The sequence below is a fragment of the Sminthopsis crassicaudata genome, chromosome 2 (assembly GCF_048593235.1).
Source record: "Sminthopsis crassicaudata isolate SCR6 chromosome 2, ASM4859323v1, whole genome shotgun sequence".
Classification (NCBI taxonomy): Eukaryota; Metazoa; Chordata; class Mammalia; order Dasyuromorphia; family Dasyuridae; genus Sminthopsis; species Sminthopsis crassicaudata.
In genome coordinates, this window is record NC_133618.1 from 157215992 (window position 1) to 157242990 (window position 26999).

Below are 26999 nucleotides of genomic sequence, written 5' to 3' on the forward strand. Positions count from 1 at the left end.
CTCACATGACAAAATAAGATGGTCATTCTTTAAATACATTAACTTTCAACTTTTCTTAACTGGTGGCCAAAGTAAACAAATTTTGAATAAAATAAAGATGTCAAGTACATAATATTGTCCTAATAGAGGAAAAAATTATTCCTATTACTACTACAAAATAATCAAATCTCTTAAGCTATCAAACAAAACAGTATTCATTAATACTTCATTAAAATGAAGAAACTTTTAAATCTTTAAGTGCTTTGAAATTAAATAGAACTTGTAATGTTATCCATTGGAATAAATCCTACAAATGTTAATACTAACTGTATCACAATTCTGCTCCTCCACTCCCAGGTCACACAAAATTCCCTCTGCTCTTAGAACACGAAATCAAGTTATTAACTATCAGTGCTACTACCTCCAATAAGTCTAACTAATCTCTTATCAATCTGACATCTCAATTATCAAAAGATTTAAACCAGACACAGATTTCTTCAATTATAATGCACTTCATGTAACATCACTGCATTATATAGAGGACTGACATAATTCAATTCTTTCTAATTCTTAGTAGTATATTGCATGCTTTGTTCTTTGTAAAATCATTTAGTCACTTTCAATTAATTAATTTAGCTATTGCATCATTCTAACTTTCATTCCAAATTAAAGAACACTGACTTTTAATAATCTCTTAAGTCAATCATCCTATGTGAAAAAGAAGTGAAATCCTTTAACCCAAGAGAGAATATGAGAGAGAGAGAGAGAGAGAGAGAGAGAGAGAGAGAGAGAGAGAGAGAGAGAGAGAGAGAATGGTGTGTGTAGTTTACACACTGTTCTTTCAGGAATTCAGAAAGCTTTGCAAAAATATTGTTCAAAACAGTGGATTCAAATTCAGGAATAGGGAACTTAAACCCTTAAGTTTTGTTTTAAAGCACATCTACTCTACATTTCAGTTTCGCCTTAAGAATTTGAAGGAAAAAAATCTCAGTACCTGGTAATAATATCGAAGAACCCAACATAATCCTTCAACATAAGACTGCACAACTTTACGACGGAATTTCTCATCAGCTGCATCAACATCAAATTTGTTCTTATAATACCGTTGCTTCCAACCAGATTCCCATAACCTAAAACCCAAGCAGTTAATTTATGCTCAATTATGATGCTAATTCTGAAAACTGTCTAAATAACCTAAAACTAAAACAAAGCAATTTAACATGAAGAGTAGATACACCTACTGTATAAGCAGCAATGCTAAAAAATTTAACTCTTTATTTCTAAAAAATCCCCACTGTCAAGAGTATTTGATCCTCCTAAAAGTAGCTACAAAAATATGGCAACCTTTTATTGCATTCAGACCTATAAAAGACACTGTGCAAACTAAGTTCCTTGGCTTTTTAATCAAAATTTGCTTTTGACATATAAAACTATCAAACAAAGCTCAATAGTTAAAAAAGAATGCCAGAATTTTTTTTTTGTTGATTTCATAATACTAGAGATAAACTGGAAAAAAGAATGGATAACTCAAGATACTTAATCATACGAAAATAATTTAGAAGTGGTTTTATAATAGAGTTAAAAAGTAAAATCACTCTATCATAGGCCCCATCCCAATATTACTGAGTGCTAATGTGGGGTATACTATTGTGGGTTATGAAACGAATGAGGAGGGTCTTAGGTTGTTGCAGTTAATACCTCAAAGCTGATAATGCAATGAAGTATAATTGACAATTCATTGTATGCTTGTTTAAATCACTGCACCAAATCAGGAAGCTAGTGAGTCTTCCAATGCACCCAATAAATACAACTGATTCTTGAGGTGTTTTCCACCCTTTTTTCTTTCTTTTTTTTTTTTTAATTCAGAAGGTAAAAAAATTAAAAACTTCCATCTATTACAAAAATCAACAACATACATGTTTTGTTCTAATATCTACATTTAAAAGTATTTGTAAGTAAATATTTTTACATCTTACATATTTAAAGACAAATGGCCAATATTTATCTTCTCTAGGTAAAATAGAAATCAATGTTATTATTGCAGCAAAGATTAAAAAAATATGTATCTTAAAACACTATAGGAAATTTAAGATATTTTCTGCCCAGTACTAAAAAATTATTTTCATTTTAAAGCTAAAACTATCTAGTAAACTATCAGTGATGCTTACTGGATGAGCTGCTATAAATCAGAGAGAGAACTATAAGATACTGCCATACCACTGAAGAGAAATTATAATGGTCTTAGTATGTCAGGTAAGAGTGGTAAATGATGGTTCTAATTATAATACTGAGTCTGCTATCAAAAGACAGAATTTTCATACAAGTTTCTAATTACAAAAATTTCAGCTTTCACATTCAATAAAAATGAAGGCAATTTGTTGGATTTTACTCTTTTTTAGTTTTTCACTTATTTTCCAAGAAATATAAAATTAGCCTTTTATCTTTAGGTTTTCAAAGTTTTGTTTTTATTTTTAAGAGCAAGGGCAATCATCGAACTCTCAAATTTAAGACTTTGTTGATCAAATTTCATTCTTAAAAATTAAATATATACCAAGGAAATAACTTCTCACTAAAACAAAGTTCATGCTTATAAATCAATTTGTGAATTAAAATTCAAAGGTCATATATATTTTAATTTATGCACTTGTACCCTTCTGAATATTCATGATTATGTACCCCCTCCCTTTTTTTTAAAAGAGTTATTCTACTGAGATAATCAAAATCGGGTATATTATGTATCTAAGGATAACTGAACTTTATGGGTTAAACAGCTTAAAAATTCAATCTCAAAACAGTGACATTCAGATCACATAATCAAATCTAAACACTGAACGTCTAGCCAATCTAGTGCCTGGTCTCAAAGGGAGAAGTGGCTTGTAGGACGAAAACCTGCACGCATACTAATCTAGATACTTAGGTTTAACAGCTATAGCTTACACATCTCACTGGAATTTACGGAATATTCTAACCCTCCACATTAATTACTGGTGGATAAAAAGATCACAGAAAAGCGACGGAAGGCACTGCTGCTCTAAGCTAAATGGCATTAATTAGACTGCATCTATTTCAGCAATTTGCTAACAAAGTGCTACAAAAAAATGGCTTCACCTGACGTTATCCTCTGGCTCAGGTTCACTGTCACTATCTTCTGCTTTTCGTTTAATTCCTCCTCCTGGAGATGGGGAGCCATCAGAAGTGAAACTAGTATTGGGAGATGTTAAAGGACTCTGGGGACAAAAGTTATTATATTACAAATAAAAGGTTTGAATATTCACTTTAAATATAAGCCTTACAAACATGCAAAGTATTACTACTTTTATTATACAATGAACTTCATAAAAGTCTTCTTAATACCTCGTAGATCATTTTGGACAAAAAAGCAGAAGATACAAAGCTCACACTCACACACTCTCCTCTCTCCCCCTCCCCCCCATACCCAAAGTTGAATTGTAATAGCCCCTAAATTCATTGTAATTTAGTCTCCCAAGTTGAGGTTAATCAGAACAAAAACACAATTAAGAAGGAAACAAATCTTGGAACATTATTTTTTCCTTTAACAAAGAGCTAATTAAATGAAAAATAACAACTCGATTTCAAGAATCTGAGAAAGGAAGATATAGATTACAAAAAATCAAATTTCAAATTTATTTCTTCATAGAAAAAAAAACTAAGAAACAAATCCAATGAAAAGATCTTTGGAAGAAGAAAATAATATTAACACACTACAATGAAATGCAAAATACAAATACAGGTGGTAAAAATTCTAATTTCATGAAAATATTAGTCACAACTAACACAATTTACATGTTAATAATTTTTAGTCCAAAATGTTCAAATGTGTAAAACTTAGAAAACAAAGATAATACATTGGATGTTTGTGTACCTTTGTTAACTAAAAATTTCCAAAAGACTGGAAGAAAATGATAAATTGCTGAGTCAATTGGGGTTAAGCAACTTGCTTAGGGTCACATAGCTAGGAAGTGTCAAGTATCTGAGGCCAAATTTGCACTCAGGTTCTCCTCAATTTAGGGCCAGCACTCTATCCACTGCATCATCTACTTGCCCAATCAACATGTTTTAATATCTCATATTTTATGATCTTCACATAATTAAGAATTTTTGAAATTTAATCCTTTTACATAGTAGACCCAAAAAGGTAGATCAATTTGCTTAATAACATAAAGGTAATATGTAGAAGAGAGTTCTGAATCCAAAAGTTCTGACTCCAATTTAGTGCATTTTCTACTCTGATACTGCTGCCTCGAGGTTATTTGATCCTATCTAACTTAGTGAAAAATATTCTTAGTAGCTATCCAGTCAGTTAATACATTTCACTCAAGATTCTAGCTTTTAAGATTCTGCAAGGAATACTGTTTTATTAAAGCAAATAAATCTATTAAAACAGATCAAAGGTGTGGGTGGGGCTTGCCTTTCTAGATTTATTGCCATTACTTTCAATAAGTTCCAAATAAACTGCTCTACAAGCCATTACCCGAATTCAACAGTACATCTCTATAGGTCAGATTGCCTCAAATTCCTGAAATATAATCCCTTACAATCATAATCCCTAGTTTTCTTCAATTAAGGCTCAAATTAGATGCATTAGATACCTTCTATACAAAAGCTTTGCTGATCAGCTCAAGTTATAAGTGCTTTCCTCCTCTTTAAATGACCTATTTATTTGTGTTTATACTGCATTGCCGCTTTATTGGCAGTCCTCATTTTCTTCAATTTCTTAGAACAAGGTTGGCAAATTATGGCCAGAGGGCCAAAAAATATTTTTGTTTTGTGCAGTCCATGAGCTAAGAATGGTTTTCTTACATTTTTAAGAAAAAAGCTCAAAATGTACACTTTTCAATAAAAAAAATTTAGGATTACTGTTTTAAAGGAAAGAATGCTTTATTCCTGCCTGGAGAGACTTACATGAACTGATGCTGAGTGAAACTGAGCAGGTCCAGGGGATCATTATATACTTCAACAACAATACTATGTGATGATCAATTCTGATGGACGTGGCCCTCTTCAACAATGAGATGAACCAGATCAGTTCCAATAGAGCAGTAATGAACTGAACCGGCTACACCCAGCAAAAGAACTCTGTGATGACTGTGAACCACTATATAGAATTCCCAATCCCTCTATTTTTGTCCACCTGAATTTTTGATTTCCTTCACAGGTTAATTGTACACTATTTCAAAGTCTGATTCTTTTTGTACAGCAAAATAACTATATGGACATGTATACAAAATTTGTATTTAACATATTTAACATGTATTGGTCAACCTGCCATCTGGGGGGGGAAGGTGGGTAGGAAGGAGGGGAAAAACTGGAACAAAAGGTTTTGCAATTGTCAATGCTGAAAAATTACCCATGCATAAATCTTGTAAATAAAAAAGCTATAATAAAAAAATAAAATTTTAAATTTAATAAAATTTAAAAAAAAAAAAAAAAAAAAAAAGAATGCTCTGTCCTAATCATCTCCAGGTATCTCAAAGAGGTATTTTTTAAACTTCAAGTTCTAAAGCTCTAGAGGATAAGGTGCAAGACCAAAATATACAACTATGAGCACATCAAGAACACTATTCTGAATCAGTTAACAAATTAATAACCCTTGATGTCAAAAGTTCTCCATACTGAAGTTAGCCTTTGAAGAAACATTAAGAGTATTAGTGGATAAACTAATAGAACAAAAAAGTATGACATGCTGGCTTTTATTTGTTAAAGCATGTGCCTTAAAAATAAATACATTAAGCTTTAGGGAGCTAGGCAAACCTTATATAACAAAGCTTGGAAAAGTAGAACCATTGCTTAAACATGTCTCCTTCTGCCTTTTTTATCCAAGCACCACTCTTAGATCTGGATCAGAAAATAACTCGCCAAAAGCTCATGCAAGAAATGTTTTTTCATCTTAGGACATATCTTTTCTTGGCCCTCATCTATCATTCTCCACCCCTCTAACGTCCTCCTGAACTTTTCCCCCAAAGAACACTTAATATTTTCTGCCTAGAAAGGTTAAACTTTTAGAGAAAATATTTTAGCAGTTATCCTTTATCTTTGTAGTAATGAATTTTTTCAAATGAAATCCTAGAAATAAGAAGGAAAGACCCAGAAGAAGCATGAAAACCTCCTTTCTCTGGTGCTGTTGGAGGGAAACAACTTTACTATTCCACTCCCTATACGTTATTAAGAAGAGGGGACAACCAACAGCATATATTCTATTGTGGCCTGTTCAAATTCACTAGTAACTTTGGGTTATTTTCATAACACTCTTTAAAAGGTAAGTATATCTGATTCAGGATAGAAGGAGACTAGAATTATGATTTTATCTTTATAAGGTGCTAAGAACTTCCTCTACATATCAGTAACTTTTCTGCAACTTAGAGCTTTTAAGTAGCCTCATCCAGAAGTTAAATTATTTTTCAATGTATACAAGAAGGAGAATTTGGAATTTCATAAATTGAAAGGCTGGCTCTTTCTCTGCCACACTATATCTCACATACATAAGGTTATAACAATATACCAATTAAACATTTTTATGTTAAAACTGTGCAATTATCAGAAGAAAACTTGATTCCTAAGTAGAGAACTAAGTAAACTAAGAAAAGTTTCAATTTAATTAGTAAAATCTGTTTTATACCAACAATTTCAAATAACTATCATTCATATACTAATTATTTACTACTTGCTTATGAGGCAAAGGGAAACTAATAGTCGCTTACAGAGTTATTATGCATTCTCATTTCATAGGCCGCTTGTCTTGGATTACTGGCTACTTGGGATCCATGTGAATTTCTTGCACCCAAAGCTTGAGGGGTTAAAATTCCACTAGGAACAAAAGCTGGCTGATCCCTCTATCAAGAATAGAAACACACATATATGTTAAAATAAAAATTAGCAAACAAATTTATTGTTAGTAGACAGAGTACTCTAAAAATAAGGTTATTAACTTGTACTTCTAATATTTTGGTAACTAAATTTCAACATTTGGTTTGTTTGTTAATTCTAGATGTTTTACATATTTTCAAACCTTTTGTAGAATCCATATATTTCAAAAGACTGCCAAAGACTTATAGCACAAACACGGGTCATATCTCTGGCCTTAGAATTTGGCCTGTGGCATCCTCTTGGTCTTTCCCATAGTTTTTTTTGCTAGGGTACCTTCTAAGTTTTACCCTCTAGATAAGGGTCTCAAAAGGGTACTCTTGTATGTTTTGCTATAAAATAGCCTATTTGCCAATTTTCCTTCCCCACCCCCTACAGTTTTTTCATTGTAAAATGAAATACTAGCAATACCAACTCATAAGGCTGTTGAAATGAAATAATAAATGTAAAAAACTTCGCAAACCTTGAAGGTTTCTATGTAATAATGTAATATATAATAATAATACTATTATTATCTGCACCTCATAATTATCTCAAGTCTTTCTATTTCCTCTTATAAAGCTTATCAACAAATCTTATCTAATCCATTTCCTTCAACTTCATTTGTTCAAGTCATCACCTTCTCAATTGGACATAGATCTATTTGTCCAGTCCTCACCTCTCCTGATCTTCAATCTCCAGTATTCAATCCCTATCTGACAACTTAAACTGGAATTGCTATAGACATCTTAAACTCATTATGTCCAAAACTGAACCCCACTGACCCCAAATCCTCCCCTCTTACTTCTCTATTACTGTGAAAAATATCACCACTCACCCAAATACCCATGATTGCAATTTAAGTGTCATCCTTGATTCTTCACTGTCACATGCTCTATATACATTAAGTGATCAAGTTCTGTCATTTACACATTTGCAAAAACCTTATTCTCTCCTCCAGCAACTCAACCCCCTTTGCTATATATATGTCCTTATCACTTCATACCTGGACTATTGCAATACTGTACTGGTTAGCCTCCCCTCATCTAATCCATCTTTGACTCAATTTATCTGATTACAACATTCTCCCATTCAATAAATTCCAGTGGTTCCTTAACATTTATAATATTAGAAATAAAACCCTCTTTTTGGCTTTGTAAAAGCTTATATAAACCTTTATAACTTGGTCCCTTCCTATCTTTCCAGACTTCTTTCACCTTATTTGCCTCCATGTACTTGCTCCGCAATCTACTGACCCTAGCCTCCTTGATGTTCTTCACAAACAATACTATCAGACTCTGAGCAGTTTTCCTGGCTATTCCTCTATCACTGGAAATAAATTCCTCCTCTTATCAACCTCCTGGATTTCTTCAAATCTCAACTAAAATTCCACTCTCTTCAAAATGCCTTTCTAGTATTCCTTAATCTTTCTACCTTACCTCTGGGATTATTTCCAATGTATCCTGTATAGATCTCACTTGTATAAAGCTGTTTGTATGCTGTCTTTCCCCATTCAACTGTGAGATCTGCAAGATCAGGAATTTTTTTTTGCCTTCTTCATACACCCAGCACTTGGTACAGGTCTGGCACATAGCAGGCAATCCATACTTACACACTGTAATTATGAATGTTCTCCCAGATCCTTCTTTTTGGTATGCCTGAGGTTTGAGATGTTTACCATTCTTTTTGCATTCCTTTAATGCGTAAAATATAGATAGTTCTTGATAAAATAATGCTTCACCATTCTCATAATTATGTTGCCTCAAGCATAGATCTTCTATAAACACCTCACCAAGTTTTCTAGTCTTTACACTCTTTAATACCTTTTCTACCCCTCCTATAAAACTGTGACATTATAGTCACAGGGGGTATAAGGGATATCTCCACTTTCCTTGATGTTAAAAAAGAAATTATTATAAAATCTTTACAGATATGTTCCATTTTTCTTGAGTTTATTGTTCTCCTTCCATTTTCATACTTAAATGTCCTTGGGATAAAATTATTTCATCAGTTTAAGGAACTTCCTCTAGTAATGTAAAGCATAACTGCTTTACATCTTAAATTCTTGCTCTAGGACAGTGGTCCTCAAACTTTTAAATAGGGGGCCAGTTCACTGTCCCTCAGACTGTTGGAGGGCCGTACACTCAGTCTCTGCCGCCTCAGTCCAGTGCCGGAAGTGTGCCTTGCTAACACAAGTTTAGGTGGAATGTCACTTCCAGTGTGATTCTGCCATAACCCAGCGGGCCACATAAACGTCCTCAGCAGGCCGCATCTGGCCCGCAGGCCATAGTTTGAAGACCCCTGCTCTAGGACTTTGAAAGGTTAAAAGATTGGTCCATAATCATGTAACTAATAAGTCAAACAAAGGACTTGAACCTAAGTCTTCTGGGTTCCAAAACTAGATGTCTATCCATTACATTATGTTGCTTCTCAAGACATCCATATATGAAAAATAACAATACAAGGAATGTATATTTAAGACATAAAATGGGCAATTGAGATAATAATACATTGTTAACCAGAAAAGACTAAGATAAATAAACACTGGAATAGTTCAAGAAGACAGGACAGATCATTATCTTGAAAGTCAAGTAGGATTTAGATAGAAGAGAAGGACATAATGAATGAGATTCATTTAATATTCAGGAAAGGATTCTGACTAAAATAAGATTCATGTTGAAGAAATAGGAGAAAATGAGGCTAGACAAGTAAAGTGGGGAGATATAAAGGGTTCTGAATAGCAGTCAGAGTTTAGAGTTCATCCTATGCCATCCTGTGCACAAGAAAGGCCATTGAAGATTGTTAAGCAGAGAATTAATGTGATGAAATCATTACTTAAGGAAAACTTATGAATGACAGTATGAAGGCTAGAATAGAGGATAAAGAAAAACTAAAGATACAGAGGGGACCAGTTAGATATGTAAACAATCTACAAGAGAATAAAAGAGAATCCAGTTTATTGCTAGATATTTCTTTAAATGAGCCCTGGCTCTTAGCCAGACAGTGCCATTAATACTTACTGAAAAAACAATTCTAATTTTCTGCTAATACTATGCTTAAGAAATTTAATAAGACTTACCTTCATTCTTTTTCTTTTTTCTTTTTGCCTTCTTTTAAAACTTTCCTAAAACAAAAATATAAGATTCAAATCATTCCATTTATTACTTAGTATAATTTGGAATAATTAGTATTAATTCAGGGATTTTGTAGAGAAAGAGATCTTAAATAACGAGACTTTGATAATGCTACCTAGCAATCACTGCTTTGGATGGAGTAATAGAAATTTAAGCTCAGGCATAATTTTTACCTACGTCAACTTTAAGTAGATACAAAAAAGTGTGGCATAAATGATTATAAAATTTATGGCTCATATATTTGAGAAACAAGACATAAATCTTGAAAATTTAAATGATTAGAAACATAAAATTTAAGAGGCATTTAGGACTTTCCTAATATTTCAAATACATCTGAGATGCCACATAATGAATAATAGGAAAATAAATAAAGCATTCATGACTGTTATTTCCCTTCTATCCCCCCCCCCAAAAAAAAACCATACTTGAAAACTATATGGCTCTCTCTAAACTGACCTGTCCAAACAATTTTTACAATTATGAATATGTCTCTGAAATACATATCTCTAAAAAGTTAAGAAATTTTTTGTTTGTTTGTTGATCAAATTCAAAACGTAACTAGCACCCAATAGTACTTTGCCTCTCAAAAGGACAAATGTTTAAAGGTACTGATGTAATTCACTTAATTACAATATAAATAAGAATATTTTTTAAACAATTATCCATGTTAATTACTGTTATTTTATACACGCTGCAATGTACATAAAGCTGTTAAGCATAACATTTGGTTAGGCACACAAAGCAGGACCAAAAGGTAGATTAGCAATTAAGTATAACTGTACATTTTTAATTTTTTTTTTCCATGAGACATATGGTACCCAGATGAAGTCTGACCTCTCATTTGATTTTAAACATGGAAAACCTTTCCTATGTCATAAATTCATATACAGCTTGTCAAAAATTGTCAAATTATTTCTTGATAGTATTAATACTTATCTTCTGGCTATTAGGAAAGGGCAAATTATAATATAACCCTTCCACTATCCTCAGTTGCTGCTACAATAATAAATTTTAGAAAATAGAAAGGAAATGTATTATGAGTTTCAAAGCAATAGTTTTTGTTATTAGCAGGGCACCACTTTTTTCTTTCTGAAATCAACCTAACTTAGAGACAGCTGGATAGATGGTGAATGGCATGCTGGACCTGGAAAGAAGAGAACCCAAGTTCAAATTCAGCCTCAGAAATTTACTAGCTATTTGATCCATGGCAAGTTACTTAAACTGTATGCTTTAGTTTTCTGTCACATAGAGACAATAATAGCTTCTACAACCCAGAGCTGAGGTGAAGATCAAATGAGGTATTATTTTTCAAATGCTTATTTAGCACAGTGCTCAGGAAGATCTTATTTGAAATCTAGCTTCAGATACATTGTTTGACCTTTGGTAAATCCCTTAACCTTTACTTGCCTCAGTTTCCTTATCCACACAATGGAGATATTTATAAAATCCTGTGCATTAGGATTGTTGTGAGGATTAAATGAGGTGTGTTTAAGTGCTTAGAAGGTGAATAGCACATCATAGGTTTTACACAGATGCCTATTCCTTTCCCCTCTAGCAAAGGAAAATCAATTCTAGCTTAGAAGCATGAAAAGAACATAGGTAAGACAATACTTCTGCTCTGTATTCTGAAGTGTCTTCTCTTTCCTGGCAACAGGAAGCTATTCAAAGCAGTGATTCCCCTTCCATTTGCTCCCAGTTTCACTATCATTGTCTGACATTAAGTTTCCTCATTCATAAAATGAAAGGGGTGACCTAGACTAGACTAAGATCCTGTCAGCTTTAAATCCTAAAATTGCTCTCAACTCCCTCCATCTTGTTTACTGACTAGACAACAAAGTAGTATGCAAATTTTTAGATAGAAATAACTGATTAAAAGTTAAGCATCTTACATTTTCAACTGTCTTTTCTCTAAAAGTCTGTCCCAATTATTTCCAATTTTTAATGTTTTATTTTAAAAAAATAATGCCAAAGACTTATTAATTAATGCCTTTTCAAAAAATAATATTTTATGAAAATTTGCTTTTTAAACAACCTATCATCTACATAAACTGAAGTCAAATCTAACAAATTAGGATTGTGTTTAAGCTAAGCTATGTAGAGCCTATTAGAGCTGCCACCTTTCATAGGATACTCTGTTCTCCCCCAGTCTTCTAAAATAAACTGTTACTTTAACACTTTCAAGAACATAAAGGATCCTTTGTAAATACAGATAATATATGTAACTATACCTGACTTTCCTGCTGGGTGCTTCTGCTTTGACTCTTTTATACTATTGTTACTGTAAAAATAACTGGCATTTATGCATTACTTTAGAGTTTGCACAGCATTTTATAAATATCTGACCCATTTAATAACCCTGGGAACGCTATTATTATTTTCATTTTGCAGATGAGGAAAGTGAAACAGTTAAATGACTTGGTCAGGATCCTATAGCAAGTGAAGTATATGAGGCCATATTTTAGCTCAGGTTTTTTTGCCCCCACTTCAATAAAGGATATGCTCTATACTCTGACTCTTAAGTGGTAGAAAATTCTTCCTATGATTCTGGTCTTGAATACTGATTCCATATTCTTAATTCACATAATTACATTCCTTTCTTTGACCAGGAAAAGTAAAAAGAAGAAAGTTTAAAATAAAGGTGAACTTCTAAAACAGTCATGTGACATGAATGAGATAAACTCCATCACATCACATTTTAGAAATGTAATCACTTTATTTGATCTAATATAACAGCACAGGAATAGTTTCAAAAGTGTAATAAGCAAAACAAAATACATTCTATTGCATAATAAGGCATTGTAGATATCACACACACACACAAAAAACACTATTTTACCTCATCATCCTTTCTTTTTTTAAAAATACTATCCTCAACTTCACCAACAGCTAACATGATCATTTGTACTCTCTGTAGATTGACGTAACCACTCTCTGTAAGGTAACCCTAAAAGTGATAAAAGCAAATATAAAATTATCTTCTTCAAAGAACCAATACTTATTTTTAGAAATTATTAAATTTGGAACTTACCCCTGTTTTATGCACTACATTTTTGTATATATTAACTAAACGATCAATTGCTCCTTCCCTATAATCAAAAAACATGTATTAGGACTATTTATTCAATATTTCCTGAAAACCGTAAAATGTCAGTCAATTCATGTAATTCCACTGAAATTTACATACCTAATCTCCAAAGATGGCAAATGTGGAAGAAAGTCATTTCCCACAAAGAAACACATGAAAACCCAGTCATCGATGCTCCTCTCAATATCAAAAGTAAATGGCAGGCTGGCCATAGTTAATTCTCTTTCTAAATACTACATGAAAAAAATCCAACCAAAGAATAACAATTAAAAATACTAAAAAACAAATCATTCAAATTACAATTCCAATGATTATTTCTGCATACCTCACGAAGCACATTTAGCCGAATGTAGATAAACTCTCCTTCTGAAGCAGGAAGACTTTCTTCAAACTGATCATGCTACAAGAAATGAGTTGAGTTATTAATTCGAACATATTTACCTTGGTTTTTTTAGTTAATAGTATTTTATTTTTCAATTACAAGTAAAGATATTTTTCAAAATTCATTTTTTATAAGATTAAGTTTTAAATCTCTCTCCCTCTCCCCAAGATGGCAAGCAATCTGTAATAGGTTGCACATGTATGTGTATTTTTTTTTTATGTGTGTGTGTATGCATGCGCACATGCACGTAATCCAAACATGTTTACTTTAAGCTCTGGAAATTTACCCAAAACTATACTCTCTTTAAAAAGGTATTTTCAAAGTTAAACACTTTAAATGAAGGAAAATACTACTGTGCCTTATAAGGTCCTTTACAGGTGATATGTTCCTAATTGTGGCTGAATTCCCTTTTAATGTATTTGGACATCAAAACCCATTTTAGTTTAATTAACTAATACTATTGCTCAGTGATTCACTATAGTTCATTTAAAGAAGGAATCCTAACCAGTGATTAGAAGTCTTACTTATTAGCAAGATCTACATAGTTAGTGGCTGTTACCAAATTTTTCTTTGCACATCTGGCTAGAGAAAAGAATATTGGAGTCAGATGCAATCTTGCCAAAGCTCGGGGACTTGACCATTAACACAAACACCCCTGTCCAATAATCTCAAACCTTCAGTAAAAATAAAAGTACTAAAAGCAGCTCCTTGAAACAATAAGTTTTTATTTTGGCCGTAGCGAGAGTGGAGAGAAGAAATACCAAGTAACTGCTATAGGATATAGGGCAATCACTCAAGAATTAGTAAACTACTAGGAATCCTCATGTTTTTATTCTTATATTTTATGCCTTAGCCTCATCAGAATTGTCAAGCTAGTAGGAGTCCCTTAGACCATAAGCATATTAACATAGAAGTAAATCATTCAAAGACAATTCAATGAGTGATCATAGAAGAAGAGATGTTCAAACAACTCTTTTCTAATTTGAAAAGAAACAATTCTGAAGCCCTTACCTCTCCCTGTTTTTCCCTTGGCAAACCCTGGCAGTCCTTGACCTCGTGCCCAAGCTGATTACAAAGACCACATGGTTTTGGTTTGTTGGGTTTGAACTCTTCCCTGATAATTGTAAAGTTTGGCTCATGTGTGGCAAGTCCAAGCATAATGAGATCAGCTAACAAACACAAACACAGAAAAAACCAATAAAAATTGGAAATGATTAGAACGTATGCATTATTTATAAATGACAATAAATCCCTGTCCTCCTATGATAGCAAAAAAGAAAAAAAAAAAAATTTTCAACAATTTACAGAATTTTACAATTTTACAGTAAAAAGGACATCAATAAACTAGTCCAATTCATATCCAAATATTAATCTCTACAAATAATATAACCAACAAGTGAACTTCTAGCTTCTGCCTGAAGAATACTAATGAGGGGAAATTCACTATCTCCTATGGCAGTTTATTCTACTTTGAACAGGAATTGTTAATAAGTTTTCCCCAAAATCAAACATGAATTTGCCATTTTGCAACTTGTATTCATTTCTACTCATTCTGTTCTCTAGATCAAACAGGGCAAATTAAAACCTCTTTCCACGTAAGAGCCCTACCAATACTGAAACAGAACTATCAGTTTCCTCTTAAATCTTCTCTTCCTTAGGCTCAGATTGAATATAAGAACTTCAAAATTCTTCACCATCTGGTTACCTTCCTCTATATGCTCTACAATTTACCAATCCCCCATTCTAAGAGAATTAGTTAGAACACAGCCCTCCATTCCAACTTAACCTCAGCAGAATATAGGAGAATAATCACTTCTTTATCATTTAAGTTATAACTATCTTATTGTAACTCGAGACCACATTAGGTTCTTTGGCTTGCACTTCACATTGCTGACTAATATTAGCATTCACTAAAACCCTTCTTTTTAAAAACTTCTATCTAAGCATGCCCTTACCTAACTTGCACTAAGTTTATACTTTTTCACACTTCTCTATGTGTATACATCAAAGTAAAAAGAACATACAAAATATTCTGACAGTTTCAAGAAAGATGAATGTATTTACTATTAAGTACATCTTTTAAAAGTATGATTTTAGTAGGCTGAAAGATAAACTGCCACTTTGAATTACTTTAAAACAAGGTTTTCTAAATTAAAAAAAAAAAAAAGAGATTGTAAAAGTTAAAATGTGTTTTGACAAGACATTTGAAGCCTACAAGAGTCACATACATAAAACTCACTACTTTAAAAAAAAAAAAAAAAAAATCAGCTTTCAAAGATTCAATTAGGAAAAGAAAAAAAATCCAATAAGGAACTTACCATCAGCTCCACATAAACAATGATGAGTGTTTGGGTCATGGTTAGGTTGAGCTAGGGAGAACAAGTTTTTTTTTTAGCAGATTTTTCAGTCTCAGGCAACATTTCAATAAAAGGATCTTATATAGCATTTACAATTGGGTTTTACCTCTTTGTCTTCTAATATAATCCATGATTTTATGTTCTCCTTCACCAGGAGCACTAGCATCAGATAAAATAACCTGTAAAATAAAAATACATAATTAATCCATTCTCTTCTTCCCTTTGCAAAACAGAATTAAACCTAAATTTACATATTAGTCCAAATTGATTACTTCTAAGATAATTCTAATCATAAGACCCTTTTATTTATTTATTTTTTTTAAAGAAGCAAAACCTATTACATAGGACCAAGTAGACATCAGCAAACTCGCGGACCTTTACCATCCTTGGTTGTTTTGTAATTATGATGCCCCCAAATAAATACAAAACTCCAAATGAAGTCTCATAAGAGGAGAGTACAATGAGATTATTGCCTTCCTATTCTTGGAAGGGTTGTTCCCCATAATACAGCCAAAGGTCATGTTGGTTTTTTGATGTTGAGTTTGTAGTCCACTAAAATCCCTAGATCATCTTCAGCCCCATCTTACCATGTTTCCTTCTTTCTAAACTTGTGAAACTGATTCAGGTATTCAAATAAAAGACTTGCCATTTATCCCTGTTGAATTTCATCTTGACAAATTCAGCCCAGTGCTCTAGTCTATTAAAGTCCTTTGTCATGAATGTTATTCATTGTTAGCTGTCCCTCCCAAATGTGTATCATGTTTAAATTTGATCAATACGCCTTTTTCCAAATCATTGATAAGCTTGTTAAACATGAGTTCAAGCACAGATCTTTGAGATCTTCAGAGACCACCAGTTTGACACTGAGCCAGAAGCAGTTACTTTTTTTTTTTTTTTGGGGGGGGCAATGCTATTTGTTTTCTAATTACATGTAATTACAGCATTCATTTTTCTGAGATTTTTGAATTTCAAATTTTTTTCCCTTTCTCTCACCTCCCTTCCCCCCCAAAATTGCAAGCAATCTGAAATAAATTATACATGTACAATAATTTTTAACACATTTCCATATTAGGCATGTTGTAAAAGAAAAGTCAGAACAAAGGGGGAAAACAAGAGAAAGAAAGAGCAAACCAAAAAAAGATGAAAATAGTATGCTTTGCTCTTCATTCAGTTTTTATGGCATTCCATCCCAAGTCTTTTGAAATGGTCTTGAATCACTATATTGCTGAAAAGGGCTAAGGCTATCATAATTGGTCATTATATAATATTGCTGTCACTATGTACAATTTTCTTAGTTCTGCTCAATTCACTCAGCATCAGTTCATCAAGTCTTTTCAGACTTTTCTGAAATAGCCTAGTAATATTACTGTTGTAGTTTAGCCCTCCAGTCAGATCCATATCCATCTAATTGGATCATAATCTAATTCATATTTTAAATTTTCTCATCAGAATAGTATGAAATATGAAATAATTCTCAAAAGCTTTGCAAAAATACACAGAATTTCTTTCATCTACTAGTTTATTAGACTTTTCGAAGAAGAATCTGAAATCAGCATACCCATCCTTTCCTCCCCTTCCCCCCACATGTTCTCCATTCATTTCTTTAATAATCCATTCTAGAGTTTTCTTGGGAGCAGTGAAAATCGCCTGATTCTTTTCTAATTTTTGAAAATTAGGAGAGGGGCAGCTAGGTGGCGAAGTGGATAGAGCACCAGCCCTGAAGTCAGGAGGACCTGAGTTCAAATCTGACCTCAGACACTTCACACTTCCTAGCTGTGTGACCCTGGGCAAGTCACTTAACTCAAATTGCCTCAGCAAAAAAAAAAAAAAAAAAAAAAAAAAAAAAAAAAAAAAAAAAAAAAAAAAAAAAGGAAAGAAAATTGGGAGAGTGATCTTTTTCTGATCTTTTCCCATGATCTTTCAAATGTTGAATGAACACTAGCATCTCATTCTTTCAGGATGAAAGGATATAATTCATCTGGGCCAGAACATATAAAAAGAGATAAAAACAAGGGGATATAGAATGCCCACTCAGAGATAAGGTGGAAAAGAATCAATAATAGAGTTAGAAGAGAGTTGAACATCAATGACTAGAGCCCATCATGACAAAATGGTTCTAGGCAGGAAGTCACCAATCAGGAAGGATTCAGGATTAGGGTGAGAAGGCAATTAGTTGGTGAAAGGATGCCATGAAACCAAAGAATCAGTAGTAAAGCTGAGAAGATATTTTGAGTAATGTGAAATGTCACTAAGTTCCCTAACATAAAATAATTTGACTAAGAGAACAAATTGATTTAATTCTGAGTCAAGTTTAGAAAGAAGGAAACATGGTAAGATGAGGCTGAAGATGATCTAGGGATTTTAGTGGACTACAAACTCAACATCAAAAAACCAACATGACCTTTGGCTGTATTATGGGGAACAACCCTTCCAAGAATAGGAAGGCAATAATCTCACTGTACTCTCCTCTTATGAGACTTCATTTGGAGTTTTGTATTTATTTGGGGGCATCATAATTACAGAACAACCAAGGATGGTAAAGGTCCGCGAGTCCATGTCTAAAAAAAAAATAATCAGTTGAAAAAGTTAAAGATTTTCAGCCTAAATATGCGAAGGTATTGAGGAATGAAGGGCAGCAAAAAAAAAAAAAAAAAAAAAAAAAAAAAGCTGATATCTGTCTCAAGTTTTTGAAATGCTCTCATGTGGAAAAATCACATTTTTCTGCTTGGCCCCAAAGAGCAGAACTCTAAGTAATGGGTAGAAATTACAAAGAGGAAAAATCTATGCTTGATTTAAGGGAAAAAAAAATCTTTCTAACAATTGGAACTATACAAAAATGAAATGGATTGGCTTGAGTTTACCCTCCCTGAAGGTCTTTAAGAGAGAATAAAAATTTTTTGCCAATATTACAGAGAAGATTCCTTTCACATATAGCTAGGGTAAGATGATTGCTAATATCCATTTCTACTTTCAACTTCTGAGATTTTATATTACCAGAGTATGACATTTATTATATATTTCCTCCATTAATTTAAGTAAAGGGCATGTGTCTGCATACCAACTTTGTTAAGTTCTGACAAGTAAAATTTCAGACTTGGCAATCAAAAAATGAAAGTAATATGCCACAGAAACCCATTAAAACTATCTATTAAGCAAAGGAGGGGCTATAATTTACAATATACAGTAAAGAGACCATAGTGAATTGGCTAAAATTAGGAAGATTGGAGTTCAATTTCTGCCTCGGCCAGTAGTGCCATGACTATAAGCAGTCATTTGGCCTTATATGAGCCAGTTCCTGTACCTGTAAAATAGAGATAACTGTAGGAGCTGAGGTTTAAATGAGAGAAGAATGAAGAGTACCTTCAAAATATTTATAACTACTGCATAAAACTCACTTATTATTATTACTGATGGAAAAAATATCCTTTACAATTAGATTACAGATTCTCAAAGTAAATATTGTTAAAACACAGCTTCATTCCTAATGTATAATCTAACAGAAAATATAAGCATATACAATTATGAGGTCACAAATTAAAATTTACAAATATAATTTTTTTTATTAGATTGGTATCAAAAAGTCTACAAGTTATTGCAAGTTAAGGCAATCAAAGTATAGCATCTGCTTATGTCAAAATCTAATCTCTATCTTATGGGCTTTTATTATGTCTATAATAATAGCCAACTCTATTATCCTCATATTTTACTTTACATTGCCCTTTAAGGCAAGTGTTTTAAATAAATGGGACTTTCCCATAAGAAGCACTCTTAACTTACCCATCAAAATACCCATTTATAGCAACTATACATAAACTTTATCTTTTTTCTGACATTATTCAAATGTTGAGGTAGGATAGGGAGAGTGAATACATATGTACAAGCAAATACATCTTCTTTCTCTATTCAGTCCACACACACACACACACACACACACACACACACACACACACAGTGAGGTTCTCTCTGCTCAATCCCATCAAAGTACAAATATAATCACTCCAATCTCCTATCTTGACTCAAATACCAAAATGTGAAACTTACTGTCAAATTTTTCCACCCTGGGTCATTATTTAAACGATCAGCAATGTAGTATCGAAGACATTTAGCAAGATTGTCCATGAACTCGGTTCCCTGAAAGAGACAGAAGAAAATGTTAACCTGTTATTTTAGAGTTAGCAATAGCTAGAAAAATATGACTACTTACTGGTGTAATACAATTGCTGTCAAATCTTTCTTTGATCTCTTCTGGAGGAAGAAAGCCACCTAGGGAAGAAAAACGTTTTGTTCCCACATTAAAAAAAATTTGTTCTGAACAGCTGAATGATCAACAAATTATTAAAGAACAAAATGTACAATCCAAAGAAACAGGTCCCCCCCCTTCATTTCAAGTCATAGTTACCACTTTAAAAAAAATCCACCAAAAATAAATTAATAGCTCTGACAGATTATGTTAAAATTTGTAATACACAAAAAATTCAAAGATTTAACTACATCAATAAATCCTTCATGTTGTGTAAAATAATAACACATTCTGCTTAAAGAGCATGTACCTACATGCTATAAACAATAAATTCAGATTAAATGCACACTATAAGCAAATATAAAAAGGTGAGTTAATCACAAGTTGATAATTTTGTTTGAATACATCATTTCACTGGGTTTTTTTGAGGCATTTAGAGTTAAGTGACTTGCCCAGATTCACACAGCTAGTGTCTGAGGCAGCAGTTGAACTCAAGATTCTCTTGACTTCAGGATCTGTATGTTCTATTCACTGCATCACCTGGATTCCTCAACATACCATTTCTTTTTGCCTTTTTCTAAACTAGTAATCAGCTCTCTCCTTTATTACAAATGCTTAATTCATATTCTTTGTAAAAACAAATAATTGTGTAACACTAAGACAAAAATATCAATAAAATGACAAAATACTGTCACATATACAAAAAGGCTAAGTGGAAAACATTATTCTTGCAAAAGCTGACATGCAATTTAATGTGAAGAAAATTGAAACAAGATACAAAATTTTAGAACTACTAACTGGTATAGTTCTTTGCTGTATAGTAGGAACAACCCAAAACAAGAGGGCAAACATTTTAGAAATTTCTAAGTTGACTTGTTATATTCACTTCCTCTAACCTATACACTCACTCTTCATTATCAACTCTTCCTTAAGGTTGTAGGATCTGATACTCTCTCACCCTCTACTTAATGTATATGCACACACAGATATAGATCTACAGGTCTTTAGACATATGATAAATCATTGTGGCTGGTAATAATCTGTACAAAGCACAACCTGAAAAAAAGGGAGGAATTTAAAATAACCATTTACTACTGAGACAGATTCTTCTTTACACAAAGAGAGACTAAGATTTGCCAAAGCTTCTAAACACATCAAAAGAAGATCACAGTATGTCAACAAGTGTTCTGATTCCAACTTAGGTACAGTGAAAAATAAAGTAGAATAATAAATGAAAGATTTTCAATAGGCTGAAAAGAAGAAACAATAAAACTTATTTCTGAAGGCCAAGTATGACTTTGAGGTGTTTCAAATTTATTCTTTAAAAAAGTTTAAACTTAAGGAAAGAAAAAACTTTTTCTTGCTAAGAATTGGTAAAATGTGTTATAAGTAAACAACTAAAAGAAAAATGAAATTTAACTAAAAAAATTTAACCTTTTGACAGTATTTCTTCCCTGACTCGTTGCTTCTCTATAGTTGCTTCCATTCCTTCTTTTGATGCTCTAAACCTCCTGGAACGCTGCTGGTTCATTTTAGCTCGTGGAGCCTGAAAACAAAAATTTTATTATTTTTCAGTTGATAATTCACAGTGAATTATCAACTCACTAGTTATTATTAGTGTGTGAGTGTGAACATTCATAGTTAATACCCTTCTAAGTGCTAGGCTATAATGGAAATTCAAAGACAAAAACAACTATGTAAATACAACCTTCAAGGAACTTTACTCTGTCAGGGAAGTCAATATGTACATGTATAAGCATACAGAAAATATACAAAATTAATACCCTAAAACAAAATAATTTTGTTTTTTAAGTAGGAAGATCTTATAAGCTGGGAAGATAAGGAAAGTCTGGCATGCAGAACATGATAGATGCAGAGCTGAGTGGAAAGTGTATTACATACATGAAGTAAAAAGGAGAGAGAGGAGGTAAGAGGGAACAGAAAGGTAGTTTGGCTAGATCAAACAGTGTATAAAGAGGAATAATTGTAATAAGCCTGCAAAAGAAATTATACGTGGGAGCCAGGTTGTGAAGGGTTTGCATTTGACTCTACATGTAGATCTGTGGGTTTTTTTTTGTTTTGTTTTGTTTTGTTTTTTAAATCATGTTAGCAGTTCAGTGATTGTTAAATTGAAGGAGAAAAGATTTCAGGCACAGAAACCAATATTTCGGCAATAGTTTAGAGAAGAAGGGGTGAGAATCTGAACTGGGATGGTGGGCGTCATCAGTAGAAAAGTAGAAACACTTGACAGGTATAATAGAGCAAAACATTACAAGATCTGGCAAGTGACTGGGGGGAGAGCATTCAATAAAAATTGGATAGTCATAAAGAACGTGAGAAGAAAAAAATTTTAGTTTATAAACATCATATATGATGTGGAAAGAGAAACATAAGACATATTCAATAAATCCAATATTTGACAGGTTTTCTATAAATAATAGAACATACCATTTAAAATTATACACCACAAACTATACAGTTTCCCACAGAACTTAAAAATTGGATTCAGGGAGGTGGATAATAGTTTTTGGACCTAAGCATGATCTGTCTATTATGTCACACTTTCTCTGAAGCAGCTAAATAAGATGCAATTAAATATGACCTGTGTTTAGGTCCTATCCAATGAAATCCCAAGTCTGAACCAAAACAAAAGAAAACACAAAAGGTCTAGAATCAGACTCAGTAATACTTTTTTCAAAACACATGATAAAAGTACTATGAAGATTTTGCAGAGAAAAAGATACAGAAATCACTTCTGGTCGTGGAATAATTTATCAGAGATTTCATTTTAGTTAGTTAGGAGAAAGAGATTCTAAGCAAAAAGAAAATTGTCTGAGATGATAGAAGGTACCTCTTTTTTAACCTCAAAAGAGAAAAATAAACATCTCCTGCTAAATGCTAATTTTTAATATTGTCTATTAATAGGTATTGTCAATTGAATTTAAGAACAAAATATAATGATAGTTTCATTAATTAACCCAATAAAGGATTAAGTAGTGAAAAGAAAGGCACATCCTAGGAACTCAAATCAATATGAAATGAACTATTAACAGAAGACAAAATATTTCCTGTTCTCCTTTTTGCTTTTCCAAGAAAAAAAATTTATTTTTATAATTATAAATTAATAATAATAATTAGTTAAAATCTAAACAGATAAGTATATAATAGATAAAATCTTAAATATCTAAATTATAATTTTTTCTTTTTACTCCAGCCAACTATTTTTATTGAGTAAACAAATCTTAGAGGGTATTTGTTAATTCTCACATCCAAGCAATTTGTATTCTCAAAACTAAAATCATTCTAGCTCCTGAGGAACAGATCACAAATTACACTGAAGCCATAAAACAAAACTAAACAAGGAAGCTACCAATTGTTATATTGGTTTTATTCTTATTCATATGTGTAATTTTTGTAATGCTTACTTACATCAATGTTTTCTAATTTTAGTTAGTTGGTATTATTATACAAAAGCACTAATTTATAATGGCTTGATTTGTAAGTTTGCCAAAAAAAAAAAAAAAAAAAAAAAAAAATCTTCATTTTAAACAAAGAATCAAGATTACCTCTTTCTCTAATTGATGCTTTACAGCTCTTAAACTATGTTTGAGTGAAGTCCAGTATTTAAGTATGTTTTTCACCTAACCATTAGTAATAGATCAGTGAATGAATAAAATTATTTTAATACTTACTACTCCATCTATTGCCATGTAGAGAAGTCGTCTTGGTCTTACTATATTGAAGAGTCTATCAATATATTCAAAAATTGCAATCATCATTTCATCTTCATTTTTTGGTGCAGGTCTGTAATTTAAAGCAAAGGAAAAAATATTCATATCATGATCATGATAACATTTAGAAATAATCTTACTATCTTATATAGACATGTCTTACAATTACAAAAGAGATCATCTATAGAACACTTTGCAAGTGTGCATAAGAAGGTAAAGTAAAGATAGTAAGAAAAGGAAACAAATTTTCATTATAAGTATCATTGATAACTTCATGACATCATGACATAAGATTCAAGACTGAAATATAGCTCTGGAAAATTATAACTTATCCAAAAAGAAGAAATTTCAAAAGGAAGGGGATTTATAGCAGTAAAGATTGAAATATGCTTATGCAAGGAAATCTAGGAACTAAAAGGAGTAAAGAGATAAAAGTGATATGGTTTTACCAGGTACCATAATATAGGGCTATGGGGTCACATGGGCCTATCGAAGTTGACAAGAAAAACAGTACATGAGTTCAGAAAATTCACAAATATAGCACAAAGCTATGCTGTAACAATGAGAGAAATGACTTTACTGGACATCTGTTTAAATTTACTCTTTGACAAAAGCATAGTGGCTGATTATTTCTTGGCTTGTCTTAGCAACAGTTCTAACACTCTTGGTGATCTCAATACCTTCCACAGGTTCAGTGATCTCTATGCCAATAACTCAGATCTTTGTCTAACATCTCCAAACTCCAGTTCTCAATCACCAATTGCCTATAGGACATTTCCCACTAGATGACCTGTAGGTAACTTAAAACTCCCCCTGTCCAAAACAGAACTAATTGATTATCTTTTCTCCCAAAATCACCCAACTTCAAACTTCCCTATTTTTCTCAAGGTCAAGAAGAGCTCTAGTTACCCAAGTTCAAACACCTCAGTTGTTCCCAAGTCCTCACTCTCCCATACCAAGTTTTGTTGATTCTCCTTTCACATCTCTCCTATATGTCTCAGTTTCTCTGTTAATACTAACCACTTCAGTACCTCCTTATTGTCCAGTTCAATATATTCTTAATTGGTATCCCAAATATCCTAGTCTCTTCTCCCATCTACCTTTCATGATGAAGTCAAAGTAATATTTCTAACATACAGGTTTGATTGGACTCCCCTGATCAAAAAAAAAAAAAAAAAAAAAAAAAAAAAACTCCTATATTTACTTACTGGTGTTAAAATAAAATCCAAATTCTATTGTTTGTTGCTGAAAATTTTTAATATCTTGCACCAACATAGTCTTCCAGAATTTTGTTATGGTTCAGTTATTTCAGTCGTGTCCAACACTTCATGACTCCATTTGAGGATTTCTTGGAAAAGATAATAGAGTAGTTTGCCATTTCCTACTCTAGCTCTTTTATAGTTAAGGGATCTGAGGCAAAGTGACTTGCCCAGGGTGACATGGCAAGTATCTGGGACCAGATTTGAACTCGGAAAAAGAAGTCTTCTCGACTCCACTTTATCTACTGTGCCACCTGCCCTAGATTTAATATCAATTTCCTTCACACACAGATGATCCAGCCAAATTTGTCCTCTCATTGTCCATCACACAAAAAATTTATTTCCCACATTCTTAACTTGGCACAGCATATCATTCATATCTGGAATAATACTCTCTTCACCTCAGTCTACAAGAATTCCAATTCTCCCTAAAAGTTCAGTTCAAGTGATACCTCTTTTACAAGGACTATCTAATTTCCCTGAAATTACCATCTACACTCTGTATATTGTTCATCTATCATATGAAAGTGTTAAATAAATATTTATTGATAAGTATAAAAGATAGAGAAACCAAAAGCTAGATTGTCCCAGAAATGGAGAAACTGATAACAAAATAGAAATGATAAGAATCTAAAAAGAGCATGATCACTCCATTTTACAATCTGTGATAAAGAAGAAAGTTCAACCTAAATTTTTAGAGAGCTAATTTCTAAGAGTTTAGAGAATAATTCTTAATGGGAAGTAATCTCAAAAGAAGTAAATGAAATGCTTAAGACTCAAAGAGAAACAATATTAATGAAAAAGAAAAAAGGATAAGCTATCTAAAGAGGTGTCATGGTTCACAAAAAATTAATAAATTAACTTAAATTTGTGCAAAATATGGAAATAAAAACAGGAAATGAAGAATGAATACAAAAAAGTGCCATGATGCTATAAAGTTGAGAATGAACATGCATGGGTGCACAAAAATAAAGTCAATAGGAGCATATTTTAGCTATACTAAGTTATTAGCTATTATTATTATTATTAGCTATATTAAGATAATGAAAGAAAGATATTCAGGGAGGATAAAAGAATAATAACAAAAAAAGTCAATTATTCAATACTTGACTTGTATCTGTTTTTTGGTGAGAGAATAATCTTTGGTTTGGAAAAACTAAAAATGGCTGAGAAATAACAGAAACCCAAAACAAGTGAAGGACAATGAAAGTATCCTAACAGATCCTAATAAATTTAAATCACCAGGCCTAAACAAACCAGGTCTCAGTATATTAATAAAATAACAATAACTACAACAAAATACTTTAGTAGATATGACATTACCAAGGCCTATCTTTCAAAGAAGGTTCTGCTACAAACTAAAGAGAAATGAGATTTAACTTTGAAAATTCTATAACATATTGCTAAAGGAATAGTTTGTCAATATGTATAAAAGAAAGTAACGATAAAAAAGCTGACAGTTTCATAGAAACCAGGTGTCATTTATCTTTTTTGACAAGTTTACTGGACTGGTAGACCAAGGGACTACTATATGTACAGATTATTTCTGATGTAGTAATGCATTTTATAAATGTTTTCATAATACTCATGTGGACAAGATGAAAGCAAGGCAATAGTACAGCTATATACACAAGAAACTTAGTGAATGACTAGACTCAAAAAGGAGCCATGAGAAATGGTTTACCATCAACTACTCTCTAATGATTGCACTCACCAAGAGCCAGTATTTGACTTTAAATTGATCATCATGCTTACAAATGAATACAGGGATAATTGTCAAGCTTGTCAAGTTTGAAGATGACAAAAAGCTAGGAGGAAAAGTCAAAATACTAGATAAAGTGAGAGTCCAAAAAATCTTAAGAGACTAAAAAACTAGATCTAATATAATAAGATAAGCATTTATTTGTTTTAAACTTCCAAATCCTATCACCTGAATTTTAAAAATCAATTTTAAAATTTTAATAAGGAAGA

The 26999-nt window shown here is 32.3% G+C and overlaps 1 protein-coding gene across 2 annotated transcripts in view; it reads right to left on the minus strand.

Moving 5' to 3' along the window:
* The window catches only part of XRN2 (5'-3' exoribonuclease 2), a 97935-nt gene that overhangs the window by 42246 nt on the left and 28690 nt on the right, over window positions 1–26999 (minus strand). For both annotated transcript variants that reach the window (XM_074287739.1, XM_074287738.1), the window contains 15 exons: window positions 23731–23842; window positions 21473–21584; window positions 20003–20061; window positions 19840–19929; window positions 15905–15977; window positions 15760–15810; window positions 14453–14610; window positions 13385–13459; window positions 13159–13292; window positions 13003–13060; window positions 12811–12918; window positions 9920–9964; window positions 6699–6830; window positions 3088–3206; window positions 974–1109 (listed from right to left, as the gene is read on the minus strand). In XM_074287739.1, the coding sequence (XP_074143840.1) occupies window positions 974–1109; window positions 3088–3206; window positions 6699–6830; window positions 9920–9964; window positions 12811–12918; window positions 13003–13060; window positions 13159–13292; window positions 13385–13459; window positions 14453–14610; window positions 15760–15810; window positions 15905–15977; window positions 19840–19929; window positions 20003–20061; window positions 21473–21584; window positions 23731–23842 (1462 nt within the window). The remainder of the gene's footprint in view (window positions 1–973; window positions 1110–3087; window positions 3207–6698; window positions 6831–9919; window positions 9965–12810; window positions 12919–13002; window positions 13061–13158; window positions 13293–13384; window positions 13460–14452; window positions 14611–15759; window positions 15811–15904; window positions 15978–19839; window positions 19930–20002; window positions 20062–21472; window positions 21585–23730; window positions 23843–26999) is intronic.